At 42.1% G+C, this 27569-nt stretch overlaps 2 protein-coding genes across 2 annotated transcripts in view; one reads left to right on the top strand and one right to left on the bottom strand.

Annotated features, from left to right (window-relative positions):
* Positions 1 to 7191: 7191 nt before the first annotated feature.
* The window catches only part of UBXN4 (UBX domain protein 4), a 43868-nt gene continuing 23490 nt past the window's right edge, over positions 7192 to 27569 (top strand). The window contains exons 1-5 of the mRNA XM_050750986.1: positions 7192 to 7602; positions 14356 to 14458; positions 19852 to 19880; positions 20465 to 20583; positions 22130 to 22304. Coding sequence (XP_050606943.1) covers positions 7521 to 7602; positions 14356 to 14458; positions 19852 to 19880; positions 20465 to 20583; positions 22130 to 22304 — 508 coding nt within the window. The 5' untranslated portion in view covers positions 7192 to 7520. The remainder of the gene's footprint in view (positions 7603 to 14355; positions 14459 to 19851; positions 19881 to 20464; positions 20584 to 22129; positions 22305 to 27569) is intronic.
* On the bottom strand, positions 7600 to 8695 carry LOC126932256 (uncharacterized). The gene has a single exon (XM_050751011.1). The coding sequence runs from the start codon at positions 8246 to 8248 to the stop codon at positions 7799 to 7801; it is 450 nt and encodes a 149-aa protein (XP_050606968.1). The 5' UTR covers positions 8249 to 8695; the 3' UTR covers positions 7600 to 7798.

The raw sequence follows: 27569 nt of genomic DNA, 5'->3' as shown, positions 1-27569 counted from the left end.
TAACACAAAACAACTGGAAAGTTGCTGTGACTGGTCTCATACAGGTAAAGGGAAGACTCTGGCTTCACTCTATGTGACAGAAGACAGAAGGGTGTGTTGATTCGAGAAGGGATATGTTCTTTTTTTTTTTTTTTTTTTTGAGACAGAGTCTCTGTAGCCCAAGCTAAAGTGCAGTAGTGCAATCTTGGCTCACTGCAACCTCTACCTCCCTGGCTTAAGAGATTCTTGTGCCTCAGCCTTCCAAGTAGCTGGGACTACAGGTGCCCGCCATCATGCCTGGCTAATTTTTTGTATTTTAGTAGACACAAGGTTTTACCATGTTGCCCAGGGTGGTCTCGAATTCCTGAACTCAGGTGATCCGCTCCCCTTGGCCTCCCAAAGTGCTGAGATTACAGGCGTGAGCCACCATGCTCGGTCGAGAGGGGGTATGTTCTAATTGAATTTCATAGTATCAGACTTCAGGACTCAAGAATCTTCTCCATAATTTCTGACTGCTTTCCCTCCCAGAAAGCATAACATTTTGTTATTTTATTTTATTTTATTTTATTATTTGAGATAGAGTCTCAGTCTGTCGCCCAGGCTGGAGTGCAGTGGCAGGATTTCAGCTCACTACAGCCTCCACCTCCTGAGTTCAAGCGATTCTCTTCCCTCAGTCTCCCAAGTAGCTGGGATTACAGACATGTGCCATCACGCCCAGCTAATTTTTGTACTTTTAGTAGAGATGGTGTTTCACAATGTTGGCCAGGCTGGTCTCAAACTCCTGACCTCAAGTGATCTGCCAGCCTCGACCTCCCAAAGTGCTGGGATTATAGTTGTGAGCCACCGTGTCTGGCCACGTTTTATTTTTATTTATTTATTTGTTTATTATTTCGAGACGGAGTTTCACTCTTGTCACCCAGGCTGGAGTACAATGATGGGATCTCGGCTCACTGCCACCTCTTCCTCCCGGGTTCAAGTGATTCTCCTGCCTCAGCCTCCCAAGTAGCTGGGACTATAGGCGCCCACCAACATGCCCAGTTAATTTTTGCATTTTTAGTAGAGACAGGGTTTTGCCGTGTTAGCCAGGCTGGTCTTGAAATCCTACTTCGGGTGATCCGTCTGCCTCAGCCTCCCAAAGTGCTGGGATTACAGGCGTTGAGCCACCACACCCGGCCAACATTTTAAAACTCCATATTACTGACCTGTTTCCTGCCCACTCTGAGCCCTCCAGGCCACTGCCTCCCCTGAACCATTTTGTTTGTTTTTTTCTCCTTTCTGCATTTCTTTCCCTCCTCAATTTATTTTATTTATGTATTTATGTATGTATGTATGTATGTATTTATTTTTGAGACCAAGCCTCACTCTGCTCCCTAGGCTGGAGTACAGTGGTGTGATCTCAGCTCACTGTAACCTCCACCTCCCGGATTCAAGTGATTCTCATGCTTCAGCCTCCCAAGTAGCTGGGACTACAGGCATGAGCCACCATACCTGGCTAATTTTTATATTTTCAGTAGAAATGCGCTTTCAACATATTTGCCAGGCTGGCCTTGAACTCCTGACCTCAGGTGATCCACCTGTCTCAGCCTCCCAAAGTGAGCCACCGCGCCCATCCCCCAACCAATTTAGATTCTATGTTCCATCACATTGTTTGTTCCATTGCTAATCTCCTAAATTCCTTTTTCATTTGTTCTTTCTCCCACTGCCTGGCACCTCAAACCCTGGATAAATGCAAGTCTCCACTTTCTCCACGCCTGCCCTCAGGGATTAAGTGACCACTGAAGAAAATTACACAATTGGGCAAATTCAGGACCACCAATTTTACAGCCCCTTCTGCACTTTCTGGCACACTGTTTCCCTAGTCCACTTGCCCTCCAACACTCAACATTACTTCAAACCTTGTTTCCTTGTACTCAAGGCACCAGTTTCCTTACTTCCCCCCTTACTCTCAGCAAATAACCTCTCCTTCAAAGGAAAAAAAAAAGTTAAAGCTTTCACATAAAATCTTCCTCACATTATTGTTTTGAAATGTATAAGCATATTTATATCTGTTTTTTTAAAATAAACTTATTTATATCTGAAGTTACTTTTTTTGGCCGGGAGTGGTGACTCACGCCAGTAATCCCAGCACTCTGGGAGGCCGAAGTGGGTGGATTGCTTAAGCTCAGGAGTTTGAGACCAGCCTGGGCAACATGGTGAGACCCTGTCTCTACTAAAAATACAAAACAAAACAAAACAACAACAACCAAAAAACCCAAAAATACATAAATAAGTATTTTTTCTTTCCTCTGTCTGTTAAAATGGGAAGGGTATCTCTTCTATCCGCCTGTGTTCTGGATCCCACCCCAGATTGTTTAGAATGGTGGCAATTACAAGAAGCCAGATCCAACTTCCAGTAGCCTAACTAGTGAGGACAGTTATTATCTCACAAAACAAGATGTATGGAGGCTGAGTAGTCCCAGGGTTGGTTCAGGAGCTCTGTGAGGTCATCATAGACACAAGTGCTTTCTAGTTCCATTCTGCCATTCTTAAAGCATAAGCAGCCGGGCGCAGTGGCTCATGCCTGTAATCCCAGCACTTTGGGAGGCTGAGGCGGGCGGATCACAAGGTCAGGAGATCGAGACCATCCTGGCTAACACAGTGAAACCCTGTCTCTACTAAAAATACATAAAATTAGCCAGGCGTGGTGGTGGGTGCCTGTAGTCCTAGCTACTCGGGAGGCTGAGGCAGGAGAATGGCCTGAACCCGGGAGGCGGAGCTTGCAGTGAGCCGAGATCTCACCACTGCACTCCAGCCTGGGCAACAGCGCAAGACTCCGTCTCAAAAAAAAGCATAAGCAATGTCCTTCCTCATGGCCACGAGATGGCTGCAGCAGTACCAGGCATTATTTGCATATAACCACATCCAGCAAAGAAAGATTGTGCCCTCTTTTTTCCCTTTTTCTTTGAGACAGGCTCTCGCTCTGTCACTCAGGCTGGAGTGCCATGGTGTGAGCATGGCTCATTGCAACTTTAACCTCCTGGGCTCAAGCAATCCTTCCACCTCAGCCTCCTGAGTAGCTAGGACTACAGACACACACCACCACACCTGGCTAATTTTTCGTTTTATTTTTTTTTTGTAGAGACAGTCTCACTACGTTGTCCAGGCTAGTCTCAAATTCCTGGCCTCAAGCAATCCTTCCATCTCAGCCTCCCAACATGTTGGGATTATAGGCATGAGCCACTGTGCCCAATCTGTGCTTTCTTCTATATGTCTTTTATCAGGAAAGCGTTTCCTAGAAGTAGCCCCTCCCACCACCTCCCCTTCCTACGAGGTTTTACTGGCTTCAAGGGGAGGTTGAAAAGCCCAGTATCTAGCAGGTTGCTTTGTTCTTCTTCTTCTTGTTGTTTGAGACAGGGTCTCACTCTGTTGCCCAGGCTGGAGTGCAGTGGCGCAATCTCAGCTCACTGCAACCTCCACCTCCCGGGTTCAAGCAATTCTCATGCCTCAGCCTCCCAAGTAGCTTGGATTACAGGTGTGCGCCACCACGCCTGGCTAATTTTTGTATTTTTAGTAGAGATGGGGTTTCACCATGTTGGCCAGTCTGGTCTCGAACTCCTGACCTCAAGTGATCCGCCCACCTCAGCCTGGCAGTTTTGCCTCTCAGTAGAAAGTGAACTCTGTTGTCAGGCACAGTGGCTCACGCCTGTAATCCCGGCACTTTGGGAGGCCAAGGTGGGCGGATCACGAGGTCAGGAGATTGAGACCATCCTGGCTAACACAGTGAAAACCCGTCTCTACTAAAAATACAAAATATTAGCCAGGCGTGGTGGCGGGCACCTGTAGTCCCAGCTACTCGGGAGGCTGAGGCAGGAGAATGGCGTGAACCCGGGAGGCGGAGCTTGCAGTGAGCCGAGATGGCGCCACTGCACTCCAGCCTGGGTGACAGAGCAAGACTCTGTTTCAAAAAAAAAAAAAGAAAGTGAACTCTGTCAGGAGGGAATAATAAAGGCATGGTAGAAGAATGACTGCTGGATCGGCCATCAACAGAATGTGCTATGTACTCCATTTTCCCTCCCATCTCCAGAGGGGCCTTCTGTCTTCTCATTTGTTTAATCTAAGACCAGCTCCTTTCCAGCAGCATTTTGTGCGACTCTCACCCATCTTTAAAAAGGTTTTCTTTCCCAATCCAAATTCCTGTCCAGCTAATGTTCCTTTCTTCCTCCTCGCCTTCACACTCACTGACTCTTTACCTCCCCCTACTTTTCAACCTTCTGCCATCTGGCTTCTGTACAAAAGAACCATGAGAATTGCTCTTGCTAAGCTTAAAATGACCTCTGTGTTACTAAAAACAATGGACATTTTTTAGTCTCTCATCTTAATTGACCCAACAGCAGCATTCCATACCACTGCTTCTCCTTTCTTAAGACTCTTTCTACCCTTGGCTTCCTTGATATCACACACTCTCCCATTTTCCTCCACCACCCCACACTCTGCCTTTCCTGCTAAGTCTCTTTTACTGGTTTATACTTTTTAATACAATCCTATAAACGTTGGAGGCCCTAAGACCTCAATCATGCTCTTACCTCCCTTTGCACCATCTCCCTACGTAATGGTATCGTTATCCTCCAGTGCCTCACTGATCCCCTGTATATAGAGAAGTCTCAGTTTCCTATCTCTAGTTAAGAACTGTTATCTGAGCTCCAAGACTAATAGCTATCTGCCTACTTAACACTTCCACGTGAGTATCTCTCTAGTAGTACTCCAAACACACGTTTAATATTGAACTCACACCTTCACGAACAACCTCCCCACTATCCTGCGCTTCTTTCAGTGTTGCCTATCTCAGTACCATCCTCTTTACAATTTCTCAAGGCAGATACCCCAAATTTCTCTCTCTCTCTCTCTCTTTTCTTTAGAGACAGGGTCTTACTCTGTCGCCCAAGCTGGAGTGCAGTGGTGCAGTCAGGGCTCACTGCAGCCTTAAACTCCTGGGTTCAAGCAATCCTCCTGCCTTGGCCTCCCAAAGTGCTTGGATTACAGGCATGAGCTACCACACCTGGCTGCAAAATCCCTTCTTGAGTACTTCTTCCTCAACCTCCACATGGAATCAACAAAATATATTGGGTCTGTCTCCAGAATATCAAAAGTATCCACTTCACTATCTCCCTCATGTTAATACATGAATAAGTGCCTCTTATCTGGTCTCTTCACATTCAGCCTTTCCACTTCAAATCCAATCTATTCAATTGCTATGCTACAATTTAAAAATGGAAGTCTTATATGTATCTGTTTAATTTTGTTTTTGTTTTTGTTTTTTTGAGAGGTAGTCTTGCTCTTTCACCCAGGCTGGAGGGCAGTGGCGCGATCTTGGCTCACCGCAATCTCCGCCTCCCATTCTCCTGCCTCAGCCTCCTGAGTGCTGGGATTACAGGCGTGCGCCACCATGCCCGGCTAATTTTTGTATTTTTAGTAGAGACAAGGTTTCACCATGTTGGTCAGGCTGGTCTCGAACTCCTGACCTCGTGATCTGCCCGCCTCGGCCTCCCAAAGTGCTGGGATTACAGCTGTGAGCCATTGTGCCTGGCCAGCTCTTCTGTTTAAATTTTTTTCAATGGCTTCCTGTAATCCTTAGAAAAATGTCTTAAAATTTTTAACATGATTTTCAAGACTCTGTATCATCTGATCCTTGCCTAGCTTTCCAGTCTCACTTGTACCACACTCCTCTTTCTATGTTATAGCCACACTGGGCATTTTTTAGTTCTGCAAGTGCACTGTGTTTGCTTGCTTCAGAACCTCACACTGCTGCTTGCTCCATGTGGAATGGCTTTCTCCTTCACCTACCTGGAGTTCCCCGACATGTCATTTCCTCACGAAGGCCCTTTCTGATTCCATTAGTCCGTATTCGGTCCCATCTTCATACACTTCTGTAGCACTCTGAGTTACCCTTCTGTGACATTCATCATCACTAATAATCACTTATTCAATGTCTGTCTTCCTTACTAGACTGTACAGCCACAAAGACAGGGCCTTTTTCTGACTCCCTCACCTCCTTATCAGCGCCAGGCACAATGCCTCGCTCATAATAGATGAGCGATAAACACTTGACAAATGAATATAAAACTATGAAGGATTCTTATTTAATTCTAAAATTAGAGATAATTAAAGACATAACTCTATTGGAATAATTTCTAGATTGATCGAATTTCAAGAAGTCCGTTAAAGTTGATGTTAAAGGTCAACTCTAATTTTTCTATAGGACTGGTGTCCTATAGAAGCAACTGTCCCTAATCAGCATTATGTCTCAGTTTATAATAACACTATATATGAAAGGCCTGATTGGGAGAAAAAGTACAAAAATCGAAGCTCAAATAATTAGCTATTTTTAGGGAAAATATCTGTAGGAAAGGTGGTATATTCAGATGTATCACTTTCTTTATCTTGCAAAGATTGTCAGATAGTTGTACTGCTGGAAGATAAATTTAATTGATGTAGAATTTAACATAATAGTATATGCAACTGTAAATAAACCATGCAAGCCTTTAGCTAATAGTTATTACGGACCATGTAATTTCATAAAAGAATTAAATATGGATCAGTTTTCATTTAATGGCAGCCAACCACAAAGCGCCACATCTTGATTATAGGACATGCTCCCAGAAAATTGGAAAATAAATCACTATCTAGTCTCTTTTGTATTACCATGGAAAGTAGCTGGAAAATAATCTATTTTCTGCTTTTGTGTTACTTTAAAAAGTAGCTGTGGCAATAGCCTAAAGGGTTTTGAAGTTTTGGAATGATCTCTATCCAGTGTCTAGGAAATTGCTGAAAGCCTGCGTGCCACCAATTCCTCCGCTTAGGCACATGGACTACAGGTTATTACAGAAGGTGACTTGCGGTTTTTATCCTGTGTTTGTACAAAGTTGGGCTACGTTCAGAAAAAATCAAAGCCTCGCAGTTAATCCCTACAAAGCCCATTTAGTTCCATGCGAGGACGATTTCCTCCACAGTGGGAGTCTCAACGAGGCCGAGAATAGCATATGCCAGTCGGAGTGACACTTCTCTTTCTCCCTCTCCCCTTTATAGACTGTGTAGTGGCCCTCACTACTGCCCCCTTTAGCCGTGCCTCAGAACCCACAGTTACATGCTCCACAATATGGAGGAGAATAAGCCTAAGTGGACTACAATTCCCATCATGCCTCACTGCAGGCGCCGCCGACGTGTCGTAGCGGTTACTCATCCTTCCCACTGCCTTCCTCCACATCCTGGACTGCGCGGCCGGAGGCCTAGCGGGCGCGCGCACGCACCACCGACTCGCCAACGAGAGAAGGCCCTGGGGCACGAACAGCGACGGGTTGCGTCATGTGACGTGGGGTGTTCTCGCGAGCGCCAGCGCGCGTCTCCGGGTGCCGCTGACGGGCCTGCGCGCTTGTGCTGAGCCGGAGGTGGGGGCCGCACCAGCCGAGGTTGCGGGGGCTGCAGAGCCGGACGAAGACGGAGGGCGGAGCCGGTTCCGGGACTGCGGAGACTACACACCGAGCGAGCGCCTGGGCCCGAAGGGAGCGATGCTGTGGTTCCAGGGCGCCATTCCGGCCGCCATCGCGACGGCCAAAAGGAGCGGCGCGGTCTTCGTGGTGTTCGTGGCAGGTGAAGGAGGCAGGGGCTCGAGAGGCGGCCGGGACACCCCTCCGGCCTACCTTCATCCTCTTGTATACCTCAGCCGCCGGCCCGCCCTCCCCGAGACGCGGGCGCCTGTCGGCTCGCACAACTGCCACTACTGCCCCGCGCCCCAGGGACGGCTGCGACTCCGCCGCCAGATCCCCTACAGGGGCCATGCAGACCCTCAACGCCCTGTTCCTTCAGGCCCCGGGCGCCCCCAGCCTTTTTTCCGTGCCTGAGAGGCCCGAGCTGCCGGCCCGTGGCTGTCCCCGGTCCGTTTGAGATACAGCGGGCCTTGCCCCGCCGCTGCCTCTCCCGGCACCCGGGCCAGAGGCACTGTCTGGCCCTGGTCTTCAAAGCGCCCCGAGCCCCGCCGAAATCTCTCCGCTCGGGGCGAGGGACGCGGCCAGCAGGCCCCAGCCGCCCAGCCCCGCTCGTCGCCCCGAACCTCTCCCCTGCGCAGCCAGACCCTCGCGACCCTCTGCCTGACGCCCCTCTCTGTCTGCAAGGACCCTCTTTGGGCTGCTTGTACCCCCGTTTCTTTACTACTGTTTAGGTGGAGGTAGGAACGGGCCATTAGGCAAACAGTTGGGTTGTAATTAGTTGTGGACGGTCGGGAAGAAAGCTGTGTCATCGATAAGCAACAAAGAGAAACCACCTGATGTTCACGGTTACTGGTGTTAGTATGTTCCTGAAACGGAAACTTTTGAGCCGAATAGAGGTTTAATTTTTTTTAGTGGCAGTCTTGGTAAGGGATCTAGTGTGTAATAATGTTGCAGGTTTAAAAAAAATCCATTAGTTTCAAAGAAATAGATGTTCAGTCCTTGGTTTCTTCCGTTTATTGTCTTCCTAGGCTAAAAGCTACACGACTTTGAGATCCTCTATTAACTCATTTACTCTATGTTGATCTGGGCTGTTTTTCTCCATATTCTCCTGTTTTATTACTGAAATCTTGTAGATTTACAATAAACTCCCTGCCTCTACGGTTCTGCTCATTCTCATTACATGGATCAAATCAATGTTTGTGGCTATTGTTAATTTGAGGTGTATTTCTTCAACTATTTTTATTTAATAACGATTTATTCATAATTCACGTCTTTTAATAGCTCTATAACTTTACACACTGCAGTGAAGAACGAATTACTGAAACGTGAATGTCATTCATTAAATTTGGAATTTATAATTGTTTTGTTACGCTAAATTTTTAGCTCAATGCTGTTTATTAGAAGAACTTGAGTAGTTTAGATTCTGTTATGCTGTCTGGGGTTTATATTATACTTTACATAAATTCTGTAATCCTGTAAGAAAAAAATGGATTGAAAATGGAAGGAAAAGTAAATGACACTATGCTTATTGTGTACAGTAGTAGGTTTTTGACTACAGTAGGTTTAAAACCTACAGTAGTAGGTTTTAAATTGTTTTTCTCCTAATATCTCAGTTGATCCTTGCAGTAAATAGAACAGATTTAATTATCCCCATTTTATAGATTAGACACGTAGGTCAGCAGCCATAAAGTGACTTCCACTAGGGTCACAAAAAGGGTTTACATGTTGTCTTAACAGTCCAATTTTTGGTAGCTTCAAAAAAACTGTCCGCTTTTTTGTTTCTTAAGGAAAAAACTGAACAATTTTAAATTGGTGATTTAAATTGGTATAGAAATCAGGAATCTAGGATTATGGTAGTCATGTTTTTGAACAAATGTCCAAACATTCCTAGAAGGCACTCTTGAGGTGAATTAGTTAATTTAAAAAAAGAAATGAGAGATTTTTATTAACAAATATTAATATTTGGAAGCTCTAGTACAAATTATTGGAATAGTTAAATAAAGTTATAGGTCTTGCCTTTCGGGGCTTTGTGTGTATATATACTTTCTTCAATTAACTTTTTAGTGATGATTACATGGTATTCATTATTGTAATGACTACATTATATTGTAATTCATCATTGTAATGATGATTACATTATATTCTAAATACATGTAATCTTGAATGTTTGCAGGAAGACTGTTAGCAGTCTCACAAAAAAGTCTGTCCCTTGACCTGTTCCAAAATACAGCTAGATTTTTTTAGAGTTTTAGCCTACTTAGTCCCCAAGACTAAGTAGGATTAGTGTCACTCTAGGAATATGTAGATACTGGACTCATGAAACCAAAACACTTACAGATTGCTTAGAGCTTTCTTCATGACTTTGAAGCCAGAACTCGTGATTTTCTTAGGTCTGAGACCTCAGTAATAATATATCAACTTAATGGAAAAATTGAAAGATATCTTTATAGCTGGAAGAAGTGATCTCAAGAGTACACTTCGGTTCATAGAACTATTCAAGTGGGAAATGTTTCAGGCAAGTTGTCTTTAGTTAGTGACATTTTGATGGATGAATTAAAGAATATTGTGGAGTTGATGTTTGGAGACTGGAGAGATTACTACTACTTCAGCCAACAGATTAATATGATTTTTCAAAGTATTGTGGCTGTGTAAAGTAAGTGAAACAGAACGATTTTCATTTAATACCTGGGAAGGTGGAATAATCTGACAAGAAGACTGAAATAAAGGTATCTGTTCGCTGGCTAGTGTTGCTAGGTAGGTAGGCTAAACTTTGTTAATGACAGATGCCATTGACTGCCTTTTCTGGTGAATGTAGACCACAGAAGCCTTTAGGTTTTGAGCAGTTGAGATTTTGTTTTTGTTTTTGTTCTTGTTTTTGTTTTGAGATAGAGTCTCGCTCTGTCGCCCAGGCTGGAGTGCAGTGACACGATCCGAGCTCACTGCAACCTCCGCCTCCTGGGTTCAAGCAATTCTCTGCCTCAGCCTCCCAAGTAGCTGGGATTACAAGCACCCACCACCACGCCCAGCTAATTTGTGTATTTTTAGTAGAGACTTGGTTTCACCATCTTGGCCAGGCTGGTCTTGAACTCCTGACCTCGTGATCCACCCGCCTGGGTCTCCCGGAATGCTGGGATTACAGGCATGAGCCACCGCGCCTGGCACAGTTGAGATTTTTTTTACGTCGGAAAGACTGTATGAGGGTCTGCAACTCTTTGCTTCTGAGTTCCTGTTGCTCTCTTTAAGTGCCTTCACTTAAGATACTGCTGATACAAAGGATACGATGTTTTCTTCTAAAATCTTAGGCCCACCTAACTTCATGGTTGATAATTTGATTAAAAATAGGAAAAGAAAGATACCAGAGTTAGCTGACAATCATCCCACTCAGTAGTATTAGGAAAGTTGTCATTGAGCATTGAGTAATTCCATTCGGCTTTCCAGCACTGCTGATCAAGCAGCAGTGGCCATCACTAGGCTGAGTCTAGGACAGACACTGCCAGTGGGGTTGAGACTTTTGGGACAGTATAGGTGAAGGAGTGACACACCAGCCTCACAAGGAGCAAGATTTATACTTTCAGCTACTTACATGATATCCCTGTTTAGATTCTCCCAGGATTCTCAAGCCTAAACATGTATGTACTGCCTAAACCTGTGTTTCTCTCCCAGTGTTCTGCATCTGAGTGGCACTACCATACATCTTGTTGGATAAACCATAAATGTGAGACAGTCATCTTTGAATCTTAACTCTTCAGTCTTGTCTTGAGCTCGGTTGTTCACAACGTTGCCAATCACATAGGCCTTTCCCTACACACGTGTTCCTTCTGCATGGTGAACTCTTCTGGCTCTTGGCATGGCTGAACTCTTTCATCCTTTAGATTTTAGCTTAACTGTCACCTCAGAGAGGGCTTCTCTGACCATTATAAAGAGTTCTCTGGTTACTTTCTCTCATAGTTTTCTTTTTCATAGCATTTATTACTGTAATTATGTATAGTGTCTATTTGTTTAAAAATTTTGTATATCATTAGATTTTAAGCTCTGTTGAAGGCAGGCAGTGTGTCATTTGGTTTATATTTAGTATACAGTTCAATGTCTAGAACAAAATAAATGTGCAATAAAATAGTGAACATATAAAAGAATGAATGGAAAGAATTTCTCACTCTTCACAGCCTTCTCTGAGAAGTGTTTGTAGTAAGAATGTTCCCATACAGTTATTTTTCTTTGGTAGGTGAGTCATTTATTTGGAATCTTACAACTCTCCTCATCCAATGGTTTCTGAAGATGCATTCAGAGTGATCTCACTTGCAAATAGTAACTTCTCATTATTTTGCATCTTCGGCATCTGGGAGTCTGCTTATGGAGCATTCTTAATGGAGCATTTGATCTGTGGATGCATTCTAGTCCTGTTTACTTTTTTTTTTTTTTAGATGGAGTGTCGCTCTGCCGCCAGGCTGGAGTGCAGTGGTGCAATCTCGGCTCACTACAATCTCCACCTCCCTAGTTCAAGCGATTCTCCTGCCTCAGCCTCCCGAGTAACTGGTACTACAGGCATGTGCCACCACGCCCGGCTAATTTTTTGTATTTTTAGTAGAGACGGGGTTTCACCGTGTCAGCCAGGATAGTCTCAGTCTCCTGACCTCGTGATCCGCTCGCCTCAGCCTCCCGAAGTGCTGGGATTACAGGCGTGAGCCACTGTGCCGGGCTGGTCTAGATCTCTTGACCTTGTGATCTACCCACCTCGGCCTCCCAAAGTGCTGGGATTGCAGGCATGAGCCACTGCGCCTGGCCCCGTTTACTTTTACGTGGCCAAATTTCTCAAACTCCTATTTCTGGTATTCCTAATCTCATCTCGCAAAATATATTCAAATAAACAGCATTAGAGGCAATTATTATAGGCATGCCATCATACTTAACTATATTAGGCATTTAGCGACTCCACAGAGTACTTACTGAGTGTCTACTGTATTGTTTTGTAGGGATTTTAGTCTTATCAGTAAATAAAATGGAACCAATCCTTGCCTTCATGGAACCTTCATTCTAGTTAGGGGAGACAGATACTAGTAAACATAATTAAAAATGCATAATATATTGGAAGGTGATAAGTAATACAGAAAAACAGAACAGGAGATAAGAGAGCTTTGGGAATGTCTTGAGTGTAATTTTAAAGTGAGTGAGTAGGGAAGTTGTAATACTAAAGTGAGTGATTAAGTATCAGCTTTATTGAGCTGATATTTGAGCAAAGTTTTAAGGGAGTTGGAAGTTAACCATGTAGTATCTGGGAGGATAACATTCCAGGCAGAGGAAACAACTAGTACAAAGACCTTATAGCTGGAGTGTCTTTCATATTTGAGGAATAGAAGGAAAAAATAACAAGAAAGGAAAAAGGGATGAGGTCACAGAAGTAGTTGGAGGCCTGATGTGTGGGGCTTGTAGCCCCCTGTAAGGACTTTGGCTTTTACTCTGAGGAAAATGGGGAGCCATTGTGTGATCTAAGCAGAGAGATGATATGATCTTTTTTTTTTAAGAGAAGGTTGCTGTGTTAAGAATAGACTTAGCAGGAAGACCAGTTTGGAGGCTTTTACTAGGCTTCTAGGCGAGATGTGATAGCTTGGATCAGGGTAGCAGTAGTGGAGGTGGTAAGAAATAGTTACATTATTGATGTATTTTGGAGATAGGTCAGTTACAATCAAGGAAAACTAAAGTTTTTGGCCTGAGAACTGAAAGGATGGAGTTACCATAAACGAATAACTGCAGTGAAGAAGGCTAAGGTGCATTAAATTGGCCTGGCCAACATAGTGAAACCCCGTTTCTACTAAAAATACAAAAGCCGGTCGTGGTGGCGGGCACCTGTAATTCCAGCTACTCAGGAGGCTGAGGCAGGAGAATCTCTTGAACCCGGGAGGCAGAGATTGCAGTGAGCCAAGATCACGCTGTTGCACTGCAGCCTGGGCAACAAGAGTAAAACTCCATCTCAAAAAAAAAAAAAAAAAAAAGATACAGAACATTTTCAGCATTCCAGAAGGCTCCTTCATGCTCTTTCTCAGTTGGTGGTACCCTTCCCCTCTATCAAGGTAGCCACTATACTGAATTCCATCACCATAGATTAGTTATAGTTTAGCCTACCTTTTATAATTAGCATACCTACAATAAAAGGCAAGTCTAAAATTGCAAACAGAATTGTACCTGCCTCTGTCTACATTGGAGGAATTTTGGAGTATAAATGCTGTGGAGTGGAGATGTTGAACTCAACAGAAAGGTGCCACATAAAGGACAGATAACAAACTTTTTTTTCCCTCTCTGTATAGACAGTCTCACTCTCTTGCCCAGGCTGGAGTGCAGTGGCGCGATCTCAGCTCACTGCAGCCTCTACCTTCCGAGTTCAAGTGATTCTCCTGCCTCAGCCTCCCATGTAGCTGGTATTACAGACATGTGCCACCACACCCGGCTAAGTAGAAACGGGGTTTCACCATATTGGCCAGTCTGGTCTCGAACTCCTGACCTCAGGTGGTCTACCCCCCTTGGCCTCCCAAAGTGCTGGGATTATAGGCGCAAACCACTGCACCCAACCCGCAACTTTTAATTTTCTAAAATCTCATGTACAAAAGCCCAAATAGGCACTGCACATTTCTGCCTATGACTACTTATTGTTGTGGTACTTTTCACATCATAATTTAGATGACTTCTTTTATGAAATACTTTGTGTCATTTAAATAGTCCAATGTAGTTTGTTTTCATTGCTCTTCATGATGTGAACTATGTATGCAGTCACACTTTTCATTTAGTGGAAAATTCAGTTTTCAAATTTGGCAGAAAGTAGTATAGGTGGGATTACATTTTATTTGAAGTTTTCGTTTTCCAGGGAAAAAGAATTTGCAATCAGCAGATCCTGGCCTGGTATAAGAATTTTTTAAATGTTCTACAGGTGATGATGAACAGTCTACACGGATGGCTGCAAGTTGGGAAGATGATAAAGTTACAGAAGCATCTTCAAACAGTTTTGTTGCTATTAAAATCGATACCAAAAGGTTTGTTTATGTTTTAATATTTTATTAGTTTTAAAATTTATAGTATTATCTTTGATTTATAGTGATACTCTTGGACTGTAAGAATGTTGATGTTGGGCTGGGCACGTCTAGCACTTTGGGAGACTGAGGTGGGAGGATCGCTTGAGCCCAGGAGTTAGAGACTAGCCTGGGCAATGTAGTGAGACCCTGTCTCTACAAAAAATAAGACAATTAGGACTGTGATGTGTGCCTGTGGTCCTAGCTACTTGGGAGGCTGACGGGAGGATCACTTGGTCCCTGAAGATTGGGACTACAGTGAGCTGTGATCATGCCACTGCACTCCAGCCTGGGTGACAGAGTCAAACTCTGTCTTAAAAAAAAAAAGAATGTAGGCCAGGCACAGTGGCTCACGCTGGTAATCCCAGAACTTTGAGAGGCCAAGACAGGCGGATCACTTGAGGTCAGGAGTTTGAAACCAGTCTGGGCAACACAGTGAGACCCTGTCTCTACTAAAAAAAAAAAAAAAAAAAAAAATACAAAAATTAGCCAGGTGTGGTGGCACATGCCTGTAATCCCAACTACTTGGGAGGCTGAGGTAAGAGGATCACCTGAGCCCAGGAGGTTGAAATTGAGGCTGCAGGCTGGGCGCGGTGGCTCAAGCCTGTAATCCCTGCACTTTGGGAGGCCGAGACGGGCGGATCACGAGGTCAGGAGATTGAGACCATCCTGGCTAACATGGTGAAACCCCGTCTCTACTAAAAAATAGAAAAAACTAGCCGGGCGCGGTGGCGGGCGCCTGTAGTCCCGGCTACTCGGGAGGCTGAGGCAGGAGAATCGCTTGAACCCGGGAGGTGGAGCTTGCAGTGAGCTGAGATCTGGCCACTGCACTCCGGCCTGGGCGACAGAGCAAGACTCTGTCTCAAAAAAAAAAAAAAAAAGAAATTGAGGCTGCAGTGAGCTGTGACTGCACCACTGCACTATAGCCCGGGCGAGAGAGCAAGTCTGTCTCAAAAAAAAAAAAAAAAAAGTTATGTTTTTGGATATCTAAGGCATATTAGGAACTTAAATTCTAACTGCCATTTGCTAAATGCATCATGAATCCTGCTGAAAAAACTTCAAGCTTCCCTACTCTACCAAGCAGCCATCTAACGTACCAGGAATGCAAAAAGAAGAGTGATCTCCAGCCTCTAAAAACTTGGAAGTAATGGTAAATCATACATTGAATATCTCTGAGAGGTTGATCACTCACTGTTTTGAATCCTATTTTTGGGAATGGAGTCATTTAATCAATAGAAATAAGGACATTTCTATGTTCCTCACAGTACCTGATGTCCACAAGTCTGTTTTGTTTCTCCATTCCTCCTCTCCATCTTTTAAAAAAATTTTTATTATAGGAAGTTTCAAACATATATGAAAGTAATGTAACAGTGTAATGTACCCCATGTACTTGTCTACTAGCTTTGGTAATTAATTCATGGTCAGTCTTGTTTCATCTATACCCCCACCCATTTCCACTCAATCCAAATAATTTTGAAACAAATCACAGTCACTGTATCACTTCATCTATAAATATTTTAGTATGTCTCCGAAATACAAGGATTGTGAATTTTTTAAACATAACTATAATATTAATACTTCACAAACTAATAATTCTTTAATATCAGATAACCAGCCAGTGTTCTACTTTTCAGTTGTCTCTTCAAAGTCATAGTTTTATTTCTTTATTGCAGTTTTTTAGTTCAAAATTATTCAAGGGCCACACGTTGGGATGCATTGATTTCTCAGTATGTAGGCCTCTCCTCCAACTCCCCTGCTCTTTGGAATTTGTATTTTAAAGACACCAGATCATTTTTTCTATACATTTGTTCTGTGGTTTCCTCCCATCTGGATTTTGTTGACTGCATCGTGTTAGTGTCAAGTTGGTTCTTTCCTGTTTTCTGTAAATTGATAGGTAGATTCAGGTTTGTTTCCCCTCCCCCATCCTGTCCTAAGACTACTTCATAGATAGTAATGTGTCTTCTATCAGAAGACAGATATCCTCTTTTCTCTCTTTATGACGTTAGCAGCTATCAGTGATCATTACCTAAAAACATTATTATTTATTTTTTTCTTTGAAGCAAGATTTCACTATGTTGCCCAGGCTGGTCTTAAAATATTGCACTGAAGAGATCCTCCCATCTCAGCCTCCCAAATAGCTCTAGTTACAGGCATGCTTCACTGTGCCTGGTGCTGAAAACATTAATTCATTAGCACTTTCAAAGTGGTATTCCTGTCCTTTTGATTTTGATAATAGCAGAATGAATAATGTGTTTGAAAATCACTGTCAAGATTAAAACATTCAGAAATTTGTACTCGGGAGGCTGAGGCAGGAGAGTGCTGTGAACCCGGGAGGCAGAGCTTGCAGTGAGCCGAGATTGTGCCGCACTCCAGCCTGGGCAACAGAGCAAGACTCTGTCTCAAAAAAAGAAAAAAATTCAGAAATTTGCCTATAAGTTTGTAAACTTTATGTAAAAATGTTCTATATTTACAAAAACATCAAATCGTAGTATAGCCTGTCTCACAAGAGTTACTGAAATATGTATTTACTGAGTAGTTTTTAAAAAACAGAATCTGTCAACTTAAGTATATCATTTTTTTTTATTGTCCATCACCTTACTGAAGCACCTTCTAGAGTTGGCAATGGCAAGAAGAATATAGGGATTTATAGGGAATGTGGAATACATGAGAATTTTAGAATTCTTGAGATTGTACAGACTGATGTGTCTGGCATTTTTAAAAACAAATTTCTTATTTATTTATTTTTGAGATGAGTCTCACTGTGTCGCCCAGGCTGGAGCACAGTGGCGTGATCTCCGCTCCCTGCAACCTCCACCTCCCGAGTTCATGCCATTCTCCTGCCTCAGCCTCCCGAGTAGCTAGGACTACAGGTGCCCGCCACCACGCCCAGCTAATTTTTAAAATATTTTTAGTAGAGATGGGGTTTCACCCTGTTAGCCAGGATGGTCTCGATCTCTTGACCTTGTGATCCACCCGCCTCGGCCTCCCGAAGTGCTGGGATTACAGGCGTGAGTCACCGCGTCTGGCCTTAAAAACAAATTTTTATTAGCAGATGCAGGGATACCTGTGTATAGTGATAGTTCATGTTTGTTTCACTGTAGACTGCATGCTGATAGAATCTAGTGTGCCTTTAAATTATGGAAAATAAATTTCCTTTTTTTTTTTTTTTATTTATTTTTATTTTATTTATTTATTTTTTTGAGACGGAGTCTTGCTCTGTCGCCCGGGCTGGAGTGCAGTGGCCGGATCTCAGCTCACTGCAAGCTCGGCCTCCTGGGTTTACGCCATTCTCCTGCCTCAGCCTCCCGAGTAGCTGGGACTACAGGCGCCCACCACCTCGCCTGGCTAGTTTTTCGTATTTTTTAGTAGAGATGGGGTTTCACCATGTTAGCCAGGATGGTCTTGATCTCCTGACCTCGTGATCCGCCCGTCTCGGCCTCCCAAAGTGCTGAGATTACAGGCTTGAGCCACTGCGCCCGGCAATTTCCTTTATTTCATAATCGCTAAGTCACCCAATGTTTTGGGAACATTTTAATGTATATATATTTTTGGAGATAGCGTGCATTGAAAATAGATTAGTAGGAAATGCATTAAAAGTTTACTATTATTTCTGAGATAATAGGATTTTTGGTAATTTTTTTTCTTGATATTTTACTCTGTTTTCAAGATAATGCTTTATATTCAGGGGGAAAAAAGCAAAGTCTAGTTCTTAGAAGCATTTGTTTTATTATTGGAAGCATCTACATTATCTCTTACTGGTCTTATAAATTCTGTCTCCCATCCCTGACCACTCAGCTCCCTTCTCTGGAGGGAAAATGTATTTATGTTTGTTTTTCTTCCATGTTTTACAAAAATAGTATTAATAGCATTTTGACATACTTTTCTATACCTTTTTCTTTTTTTTTTTTTTTTTTGAGACGGAGTCTCACATTGTCCCCTGGGCTGGAGTGCAATGGCACAATCTCGGCTCACTGCAACCTCTGCCTCCCAGGTTCACGCAATTCTCCTGCCTTAGCCTCCCAAGTAGCTGGGATTACAGGTGCACACCACCAAACCCAGTTAATTTTTTGTATTTTCAGTCGAGAGGGAGTTTCACTATGTTGACCAGACTGGTCTCGAACTCCTGACCTCGTGATCCACTTGCCTCGGCCTCCCAAAGTGCTAGGATTACAGGTGTGAGCCACCACGCCAGGCCAGTTTTTGTATTTTTAGTAGAGACAGAGTTTTGCCATGTTTGCCAAGCTGGTCACGGTTTCCTCACCTCGTGATCCACCTGCCTTGACCTCCTAAAGTGCTGGGATTACAGATATGAGCCACAGTGCTGGCCTGCCTTTTTTTATGATTGCATAATTATTCAGTTTTTATAGGTAGGTAGATTGTTTTTAATCCTTTGTTATTATAGACTATTACATTATCACACACCTAAGTAAGTCGTAGGCCTTATATCTTCATGTTCCAGGTTAAGATATTGTATTCAGGTATACTTGCCACTGAGGAAGCAGCATGGCAGATACCAAATTAATTTTTTAGCCACCAGATGCAGCCACTAGCTTGTGGGTTGTAAGAGCAAATAGTTCTTTCTTTTTTGAGACGAAGTCTCACTCTGTCGTCCCGGCCAGAGTGCAGTGGTGTGATCTCAGCTCACTGCAACCTCCGGCTACCAGGTAGGTTCAAGAGATTCTCCTGCCTCAGACTCCTCAGTAGCTGGGATTACAGGTGTGCGCCACCACGCCCGGCTAATTTTTGCAGTTTTAGTAGAGACTGGATTTCAACATGTTGGCCAGGTTGGTCTCAACTCCTGACCTCGTGATCCACCCACCTCGGCTTCCCAGAGTGCTTGGATTACAGCTGTGAGCTTTGACACAGACTTTTGCTCTTGTTGCCCAGGCTGGAGTGCAATGATGCGATCTTGGCTCACTGAAACTTCCACCTCCTGGGTTCAAGCGATTCTCCCGCCTCAGCCTCCCAAGTAGTTGGGATTATAGGCACTTGCCACTGCGCCCAGCTAATTGTTGTATTTTTAGTAGAGATGGTGTTTCACCATGTTGGCCAGGCTGGTCTCGAACTCTTGATCTCAAGTGATCCGCCTGCCTCGGCCTCCCAAAGTGCTGTTATTATAAGCGTGAGCCACCATGCCCAGCCACAAATAATTCTTTCATCTGAAAATTATAAAACAAACCAGAAAGTCTTAATGAAATAAGAATTATATTTTTCTCCTTCTACCTGATTGCTGTGAAAGACACTGGTAGTTTCAGGAAAATACTTGTGATTGGTACAGTAAATTTTATTAAAACAACTCAGTATTTAGAAAATACTTGCGTTCATCTAGTAATTTTCTGTTTGATTTTGTTTTACAGTGAAGCCTGCCTACAGTTTTCACAAATCTGTATCCTTTCGTAAAGAATTGCTTATATATATACATTTATTTATCTTCCTTTTGGTATTTATGAAATTTAGAAATTATTCATTTTATTTAGGAAATCATACATTCTTCTTTATGGAAACTTTATTACTAAGTGTCCTCATTGTAGAAAAATATTATAGAAAATTTCAAAGATATATAAAAGTAACTCAACAGTGTAGTGCACCCCATACATTGAGATAATACATTGTAGCTAAAGATAGGCTAGGGAGTTTTAAAAATGTGAATATCTGAAAAAAATATATAGAGCAGTTGGGTTGGAATGTTACAAGTAGTTTGCAAGAGTCAGCTGGCAGCAAGATGGATGGGCAAGGAAGTTGTGATAGAGGAGAATGTAGTAGATTCTTCACTTGAATATACCTCATAAATTAATGTGTCACATGTATTAATACTACAGTTATAATGATGCAGTACTTGAAATTATTTAATAAATATGTTAGATTATGTTGTGAAAATCACAAAGATTTGTTTTCCTTTGTTACCAATAATATTTCATAAAACTATCCTTTTGTTTCACATGAATTGTTAGACTTAATTAAACTGTACAGATCCCGTAGTGTGTGTTCCATCCAGTTTCTTTATTGGAGACAGTGGAATTCCCTTGGAAGTAATAGCAGGAAGTGTTTCTGCAGATGAACTTGTTACAAGAATTCACAAAGTCCGACAGGTAAGAAGGAACAGAACTGTTATTTCTGTAAATGGTAGGTCAGGAATTGGATTTTTTTTTTTTTTTTTTTTTGAAATGAAGTCTTATTCTGTCACCCAGGCTGGAGTGCAGTGGTGTGATCTCGGCTCAACTGCAGCCTCCACCTCCCAGGTTCAAGTGATTCTCCTGCCCCAGCCTCCCAAGTAGCTGAGATTACAGGCACCATGCTGGGCTAATTTTTGTATTGTTAGTAGAGACGGGGTTTCACCTTGTTGGCCAGGCTGGTCTCAAACTCCTGACTTCAGGTGATCTGCCCACCTTGACCTTCCAAAGTGCTGAGACTACAGGCGTGAGCCATCGCACCCTTCCTGACATTGGAATATTTTTGGAGCCCCTCTGTATATTCAGGAAACTGCCGTGCCAAAAATTTTAAAAGGTAGTAAGTACTGTCTTCGTCACCTGTTTTGTAAATAGCATAAAATTATAGGTGCCAGTAGCCAGTACTTAATACTTGACTGACTTCTTTACCTTTTTTTTTTTTTTTTTTTTTTTTTTTGAGACGGAGTCTCGCTTGGTCACCCAGGCTGGAGTGCAGTGGCGTGATCTCGGCTCACTGCAAGCTCCGCCTCCCGGGTTAACGCCATTCTCCTGCCTCAGCCTCCCAAGTAGCTGGGACTACAGGCGCCCGCCACCACGCCCGGCTAATTTTTTGCATTTTTAGTTGAGACAGGGTTTCACCATGTTAGCCAGGATGGTCTCGATCTCCTGACCTTGTGATCCGCCCGCCTCGGCCTCCCAAAGTGCTGGGATTACAGGCTACCTTTTTTTTTTTTTTTTTTTTTTTTTTTTTGAGATGGAGTCTCACTCTCTTGCCCAGGCTGGAGTGCAGTGGACTGATCTCAGCTCACTGCAACCTCTACCTCCCAGGTTCGAGCGATTTTTCTGCCTCAGCTTCCCCAGTGGCTGTGATTACAGGCACGTGCCACCATGCCCAGCTCAATTTTTGTATTTTTAGTAGAGACGGGGTTTTGCCATCTTGTCCAGGCTGGTCTCGAACTCCTGACCTCAAGTGATCTGCCCACCTTGACCTCCCAAAGTGCTGGAATTACAGGCATGAGCCACCATGCCCAGCCATCTTTTACCCCAATCTCAACACATAATGAACATCACCATAACTTTGTTGAAAGAGAAAGTTGCTGTCATATTAAGGCTCTAACTGTATATTGCTTAATATATTTTAAGAACTTTATACTCAGTAATTAATCATTTCTATCTACTTTGGACAAATGGCTAATAGGTTTGTAACTTTTTTCTTTGAATTCTAATTTGAGGGAAAATCAATGGTGTGTTTAACAAATCTTTTTATGGTCTTGCCAGCTTGCAGGTAAATTCCATAATGTGATTATATCATGCTTAGGATTATACATTTTGGACTCATCTGTTTATGAGCATTTCATGTTTCTCTTTTTATAGAGTATAAATTAACCTGTATTTTGGTCTCTACTGCCATGGTAAGTTTAGATTCTTATCTATTAATTAAAATCCAATTTATTTATTTTCTCCCTAGATGCATTCGCTAAAAAGTGAAGCATTAGTAGCAAATGGCAGTCAGTCAGAAAGTTCAGTGTCTACTCCATCTGCCTCATCTGAACCTGACAACACTTGTGAAAACTCTGAGTCCAGAAATGCAGAGCTTTGTGAGATACCACCCACTTCTGATACAAAGTCAGATACTGCAACAGGTAACTTTTAATGTACCTTTTTGAGTACAATAGAAGCTCCTTCACTGCATTTTAATATTTAAATATTAATATTTTAAAAATAAATATATTGTATGTATTTTTCTTCACATTTATTTAGCTTAAAATTTAAGGATTGTATTAAATATGCGTGTCATTTAGTGGCAGAAGACGATAAAGTCAGTGAATGTCAACTTGACTCCCAAATAGTCAACAATCCAGAGGAATTGATTTATAATTTCTGCTATTGCGCTATATGCTTCAAGGAATGTCATGACACTGAGCAGTTTTATAAATCTCTCACTAGCCTAGAGAATTCTGAAAGGTTCAAATGAACTAATGTATTATATTTGGAATTGTTTTTATAGCATGTAAAAAGCTATATAAATTTAAGAAAATAGTATTATATGTATATTTTTAAATTAGAGGTAAAAGATAATTATGAAATAGAGCTTGTAGAAGTAAGAGGTGTGACTGTAAACTCATTGATAGAAAAGGCAAAAGAGAAATTTTATACTGAATTTTTGGGATTGTGGTTGGAGTTGTTTGGTGTAATGTAGCTTTGTATTAGGCTACCCAGGGGTAGATAAATCAAGATGTTAGAATATTAGTGTCCTAAAAGATGATTCTACTCCAGCATCCCACACAAATAATCATCAGGCTTTTATTTGAATGCGTTCAATGATGGGAAGCTCATTACCTTGCAGGATGCCTGTTCTGTTGTTGAACAGCTCTAGTTTTTAGAAAGAGTCTTCCTTATATTGAGCTGAAATTTGATGCCCCATAACTTCCTGTTAACATTAATGCTGCCTTGTGGAGTTACACATGACAGGTTTTGAGTATTTGAAGTACAGCTGTTTGTCTCATTTTGAAGTTTTACATCCATGGATCATTCAGCTTCTGGATGTGTACAGACCTGAGGGACTCTATTATGGATGTTCATTTAGGTCTACAACAGAATAATTACTTTAATTATATTTACCTGGATATATATCATTTCCAAAATTCTTCATTCCGTTTTCAAGATAGATTCGTGTTTCCCTCTGGTATAATATTCCTTCAGCCTGAAAATTTTCCTTTAGCGTTACTTATTGTATAGCTCTGGACTTTTCTTTATGTGAAATGACTGTGTTTCATCTTCATTCTGGAAGGATATTTTTGCTGGATATAAAAATTTTGTGTTTACAGTTACAGGTATTGTCCACTGTGTTCTGGTCTTCATAGTGTTCTATGAGAAGTCTCCACAAATTCTGATTGTTCCTCCCTGTAAGGAGTATGTTGGTTTTCTCTGGCTGCTTTCAGGATTTCTTTCTTTCTTTGGTTTTTAGCAATTTGACTGTGATATGCCTAAGTGTATTTTTCTTTGTATTTATCCTGTTTTTGGTTTGCCTAGTTTCTTGCATCTGTAAATGTGTGACTTTCACCAGGTTTGGGAAGTTTGGTCCATATATCTTGCTGGAATGAATTACATGTATATTAGGCTTCATGATATTGCCCCACAGGTTTATTTTTTTCACTCTTATTTTTTCTTCTTCTTTGGATTGGATAATTCTGTTGATCTACAAGTTCACTGACTCTTTATCATCTCCATTCTGATGTTAAGCCCATCCAGTGAATTTTTTATTTTAGATAAAATTCTGTTATACATTTTTTTAGTTCTAGGATTTCTATTTCTATCTTATAACTTTTTATTTTGAAATAGTTTGACTCATAAGTTACAACAGTTGTGCAGAATGAGTAGTCTTAATCTATGTTTTATTCTTTTAATTCATTTCTAGTGTATTTCCCTTTTCCTCATTGGAGTTATAATGGCTGCTTTAAAGTCCTTGTCTGACAGTTTCAATAGCTAGCTCATCTGAGGATTGGTTTGTGTTGATCACCTTTACCCTTTAGAATGGGTCACATTTTCCTTTTTGTTTATATGTCAAAAAATGCTGGATTCTATCTTGTACATTGTCGTAGACACTCTGGATTTCATTGTATTCCTGCAAAGAGTGTTGTTTTTGTTTTAGTAGACAGTTAACTTGGCTAGACTAAAACTGCAAGCTCTGGCTTATCTGAGGTGGGTAGCAGCTCTAATCTCAGGTTTTGTAGCTTAAAAAAAATTTTTTTTTTTTTTTTGGTCAGTTGTGGTTGTTCACACCTATAATCCCAGTGCTTTGACAGGCCAAGGTGGGCAGATTGCTTGAGCCCAGGAGTTCGAGACCAGCGTGGACAACATGGCAAAACTCTTGTCTCTACAAAAATACAAAATTAGCCAGGTGTTGTGGTACATGCCTGTAATTTCAGCTATTTAGGAGGCTGAGAGATGGGAGGGTTGCTTAAGCTGGAGAGGTTGGTACTGCAGTGAGCTGTGATCATGTCACTGCAGTCCATCCTGGGTGACAGAGCCAGACCCTGTGTCTAAAAAAAAAAATTTTTTTTTTTTTTTTTTTTTGAGACGGTGTCTGGCTCTGTCTCCCAGGCTGGAGTGTGGTGGCACAAACACAGCTCACTATAATCTCCAACTTCTGGGCTCACGTGATCCTCCTGCTTCAGCTGCCTGAGTAGCTAGGACTCCAGGTGTGCACCACCACACCTGGCTAAATTTTTTTCTTTTTTTTTGAGACGGAAATTTGCTCTTGTTGCACAGGCTGGGGTGCAATGGCGCGATCTTGGCTCACCACAACCTCCACTTCCCGGGTTCAAGCAATTCTCCTGCCTCAGCCTACTGAGTAGCTGGGATTACAGGCATGCGCCACCACACCCGGCTAATTTTGTATTTTTAGTAGGGATGGGTTTCTCCATGTTGATCAGGCTGGTCTCCAACTCCCGACCTCAGGTCATCTGCTTGCCTTGGCTTCCCAAAGTGCTGGGATTATAGGTATGAGCCACCATGGCCAGCCTAATTTTTAAATTATATTCTTTGCAGAGATGGGGTCTCACTGTGTTACTTAGGCTGTCTCAAACTCCTGTCCTCCAGTAATCCTCCTGCCTTGCCCTCTGAAAGTGCTGGGATTATAGGCATGAGCCATTGCATCCAGGCCTGTAACTTAAAAAAAAAAAACAAAAACTTTTTATTATGGAAAATTTCAAACATATACAGAAATAGAAAAAAAAATAGTATAAGAAAACCTCATTAATCCATTGCCTAGTTTCATGGCCAATATTCTCATCTGTGCCCTCCATTCCTCTTCTTTTTCCACTTATTTAGAACAAATCTCAAGTAAAATATTTCAGTATGTATCTCTAAAATATAAGGAAGGAATATAAATCTTTTAAGATTTTATATAGTTGCCTTTTAAAATAATTTTTTTTTTTTTTTTTTTTGAGACAGAGTCTCACTGTGTTGCCCAGGCTGCAGTGCAGTGGTGTGATCTCGGCTCTCTGCAACCTCCACCTCCCAGGTTCAAGTGATTCTCCTGTCTCAGCCTCCTGAGTAGCTGGGATTACAGGCATGCACCACCATGCCCGGCTAATTTTTGTATTTTTAATAGACACGGGTTTTCACCGTGTTGGCCAGGCTGGTCTCGAACTCCTGACCTCAGGTGATACGCTCGCTCGCCTCAGCTCCCAAAGTGCTGGGGTTGCAGGCGTGAGCCACCGCGCCTGGCCAAAATAAATTTTAATTATGTAAATTTGCAAGCATTTCTAGAGAGAGAACAGAATAACGAACTCGAGGTACTCATCCTGCGTGAGTGATTCCTGTTACTTGGTCGTTTTTTGTTATCTGTCTCCCCGTATGACCATCTCTCCCAGGTTATTTTGAAGCAAATCTCAGGCATTTATATGCTTTCATCTTTTAAAATATCAGTATCTAAAAGATAAGAAATTTTAAAAAATAACCACAATACTATTATCAAAGCCAGAAAGTTTAATAGTAATCCTTTTTGTCATCAATTATCTAGGCAATATTTATATTACACTTTTTTTTCAGTTCGATATATTGCTATTGGTTGATGTGTTTTTAAATTTAATATGTAGATTTCTGCTCTCCCTGGTAGTTTTTCCTATAGCTTTCCACATTCTGGATTTTACTGTATCCCCATGGAATTGTGTAAGATGTTCCTCTGTCCCCTTTATTCCTCTAAATTTGTAAAGCTACAGATTTGATCGGGTCAGCTTCATTATTGTTTTTGACAAGACCACTTTATAGATGATGATATATATTTCTCTCAGGAGATACATTATGCCTGTTATTCCAGTTGGCTTTTTAAGCCTAAAGGCAGAACTTCTCTTAATACATTTTTATTATTTTTTTCAGTTGTTTTAGCTTATTGAGGGTTTTTTTCAATCCAGAATTTTTTTTTTTTTCTTTTGAGACAGAGTCTCGCTCTGTCACCCAGGCTACAGTGCAGTGGTGCGATCTTGGCTCACTGCAGCCTCTGCCTCCCAAATTCAAGTGATTCTTCTGTCTCAGCCCCCTAAGTAGCTAGGATTACAAGCATCCACAACCATGCCCAGCTAATTTTTGTATTTTTAGTGGTGACGAGGTTTCATCACGTTGGGCCAGGCTGGTCTCAAACTCCTGACCTCAAATGATCCACCCACCTCGGCCTCCCGAAGTGCTGAGACTACAGGCGTGAGCCACCATACCCGACCTAGAATTTTTCATTTAGGAATTAGCAGTTAAATATGAGTGTTAATAAGCTATTTCACACAATTTTGGGTCACCCATGAAGTTACACATGGGCCAGGTACAGTGACTCATGCCTGTGATCCCAGTACTTTGGGAGGCCAAGATGACTTGAGCTCAGGAGTTCAAGACCAGCCTGGGCAGGGTGACAAAACCCAGTCTCTGCACAAAATACAAAAATTAGCCAGGCATGTTAGCATGCACTTGTAGCCCCAGCTACTAGGGAGGCTGAAGTAGGAGGATGACTTGATCCCAGGAGGCGGAGGTTGCAGTGAGCCAAGATCATGCCACTGCTCCCCAGCCTAGGCAACAGAGCTAGACCCTGTCACAGAAAAAAAAAGTTACAAATTTATATTTTACATCTTCAAGTCACTTACAAAAATACCAAAGGCAGGGAACTCTGTGACATACAATTGGAAATCTTCCTCTATATGACATCTATCCATTTCTCATTGAGTATGAGTCGTAGATTCACCTAACTGTACTCTTGTTCAACACTTTTCCCCCATCTTGTCCACAAGTTATCTTCATAAGATGTTAAATTTTTACTGATAATAAGACATGTCCTCAGCATTCATTTTATTTGCTAAAGAAAGGTGGTTAATTTCCTGTTGAGCCTCTACTGGCTGCTAGTGGTTACCACTTCTTATCCA

This window comes from Macaca thibetana, chromosome 12 (assembly GCF_024542745.1).
Source record: "Macaca thibetana thibetana isolate TM-01 chromosome 12, ASM2454274v1, whole genome shotgun sequence".
Taxonomy (NCBI): domain Eukaryota; kingdom Metazoa; phylum Chordata; class Mammalia; order Primates; family Cercopithecidae; genus Macaca; species Macaca thibetana.
The sequence above is the reverse complement of the archived record's forward strand: the minus strand, read 5'-3'. Positions and strand labels throughout refer to the sequence as shown.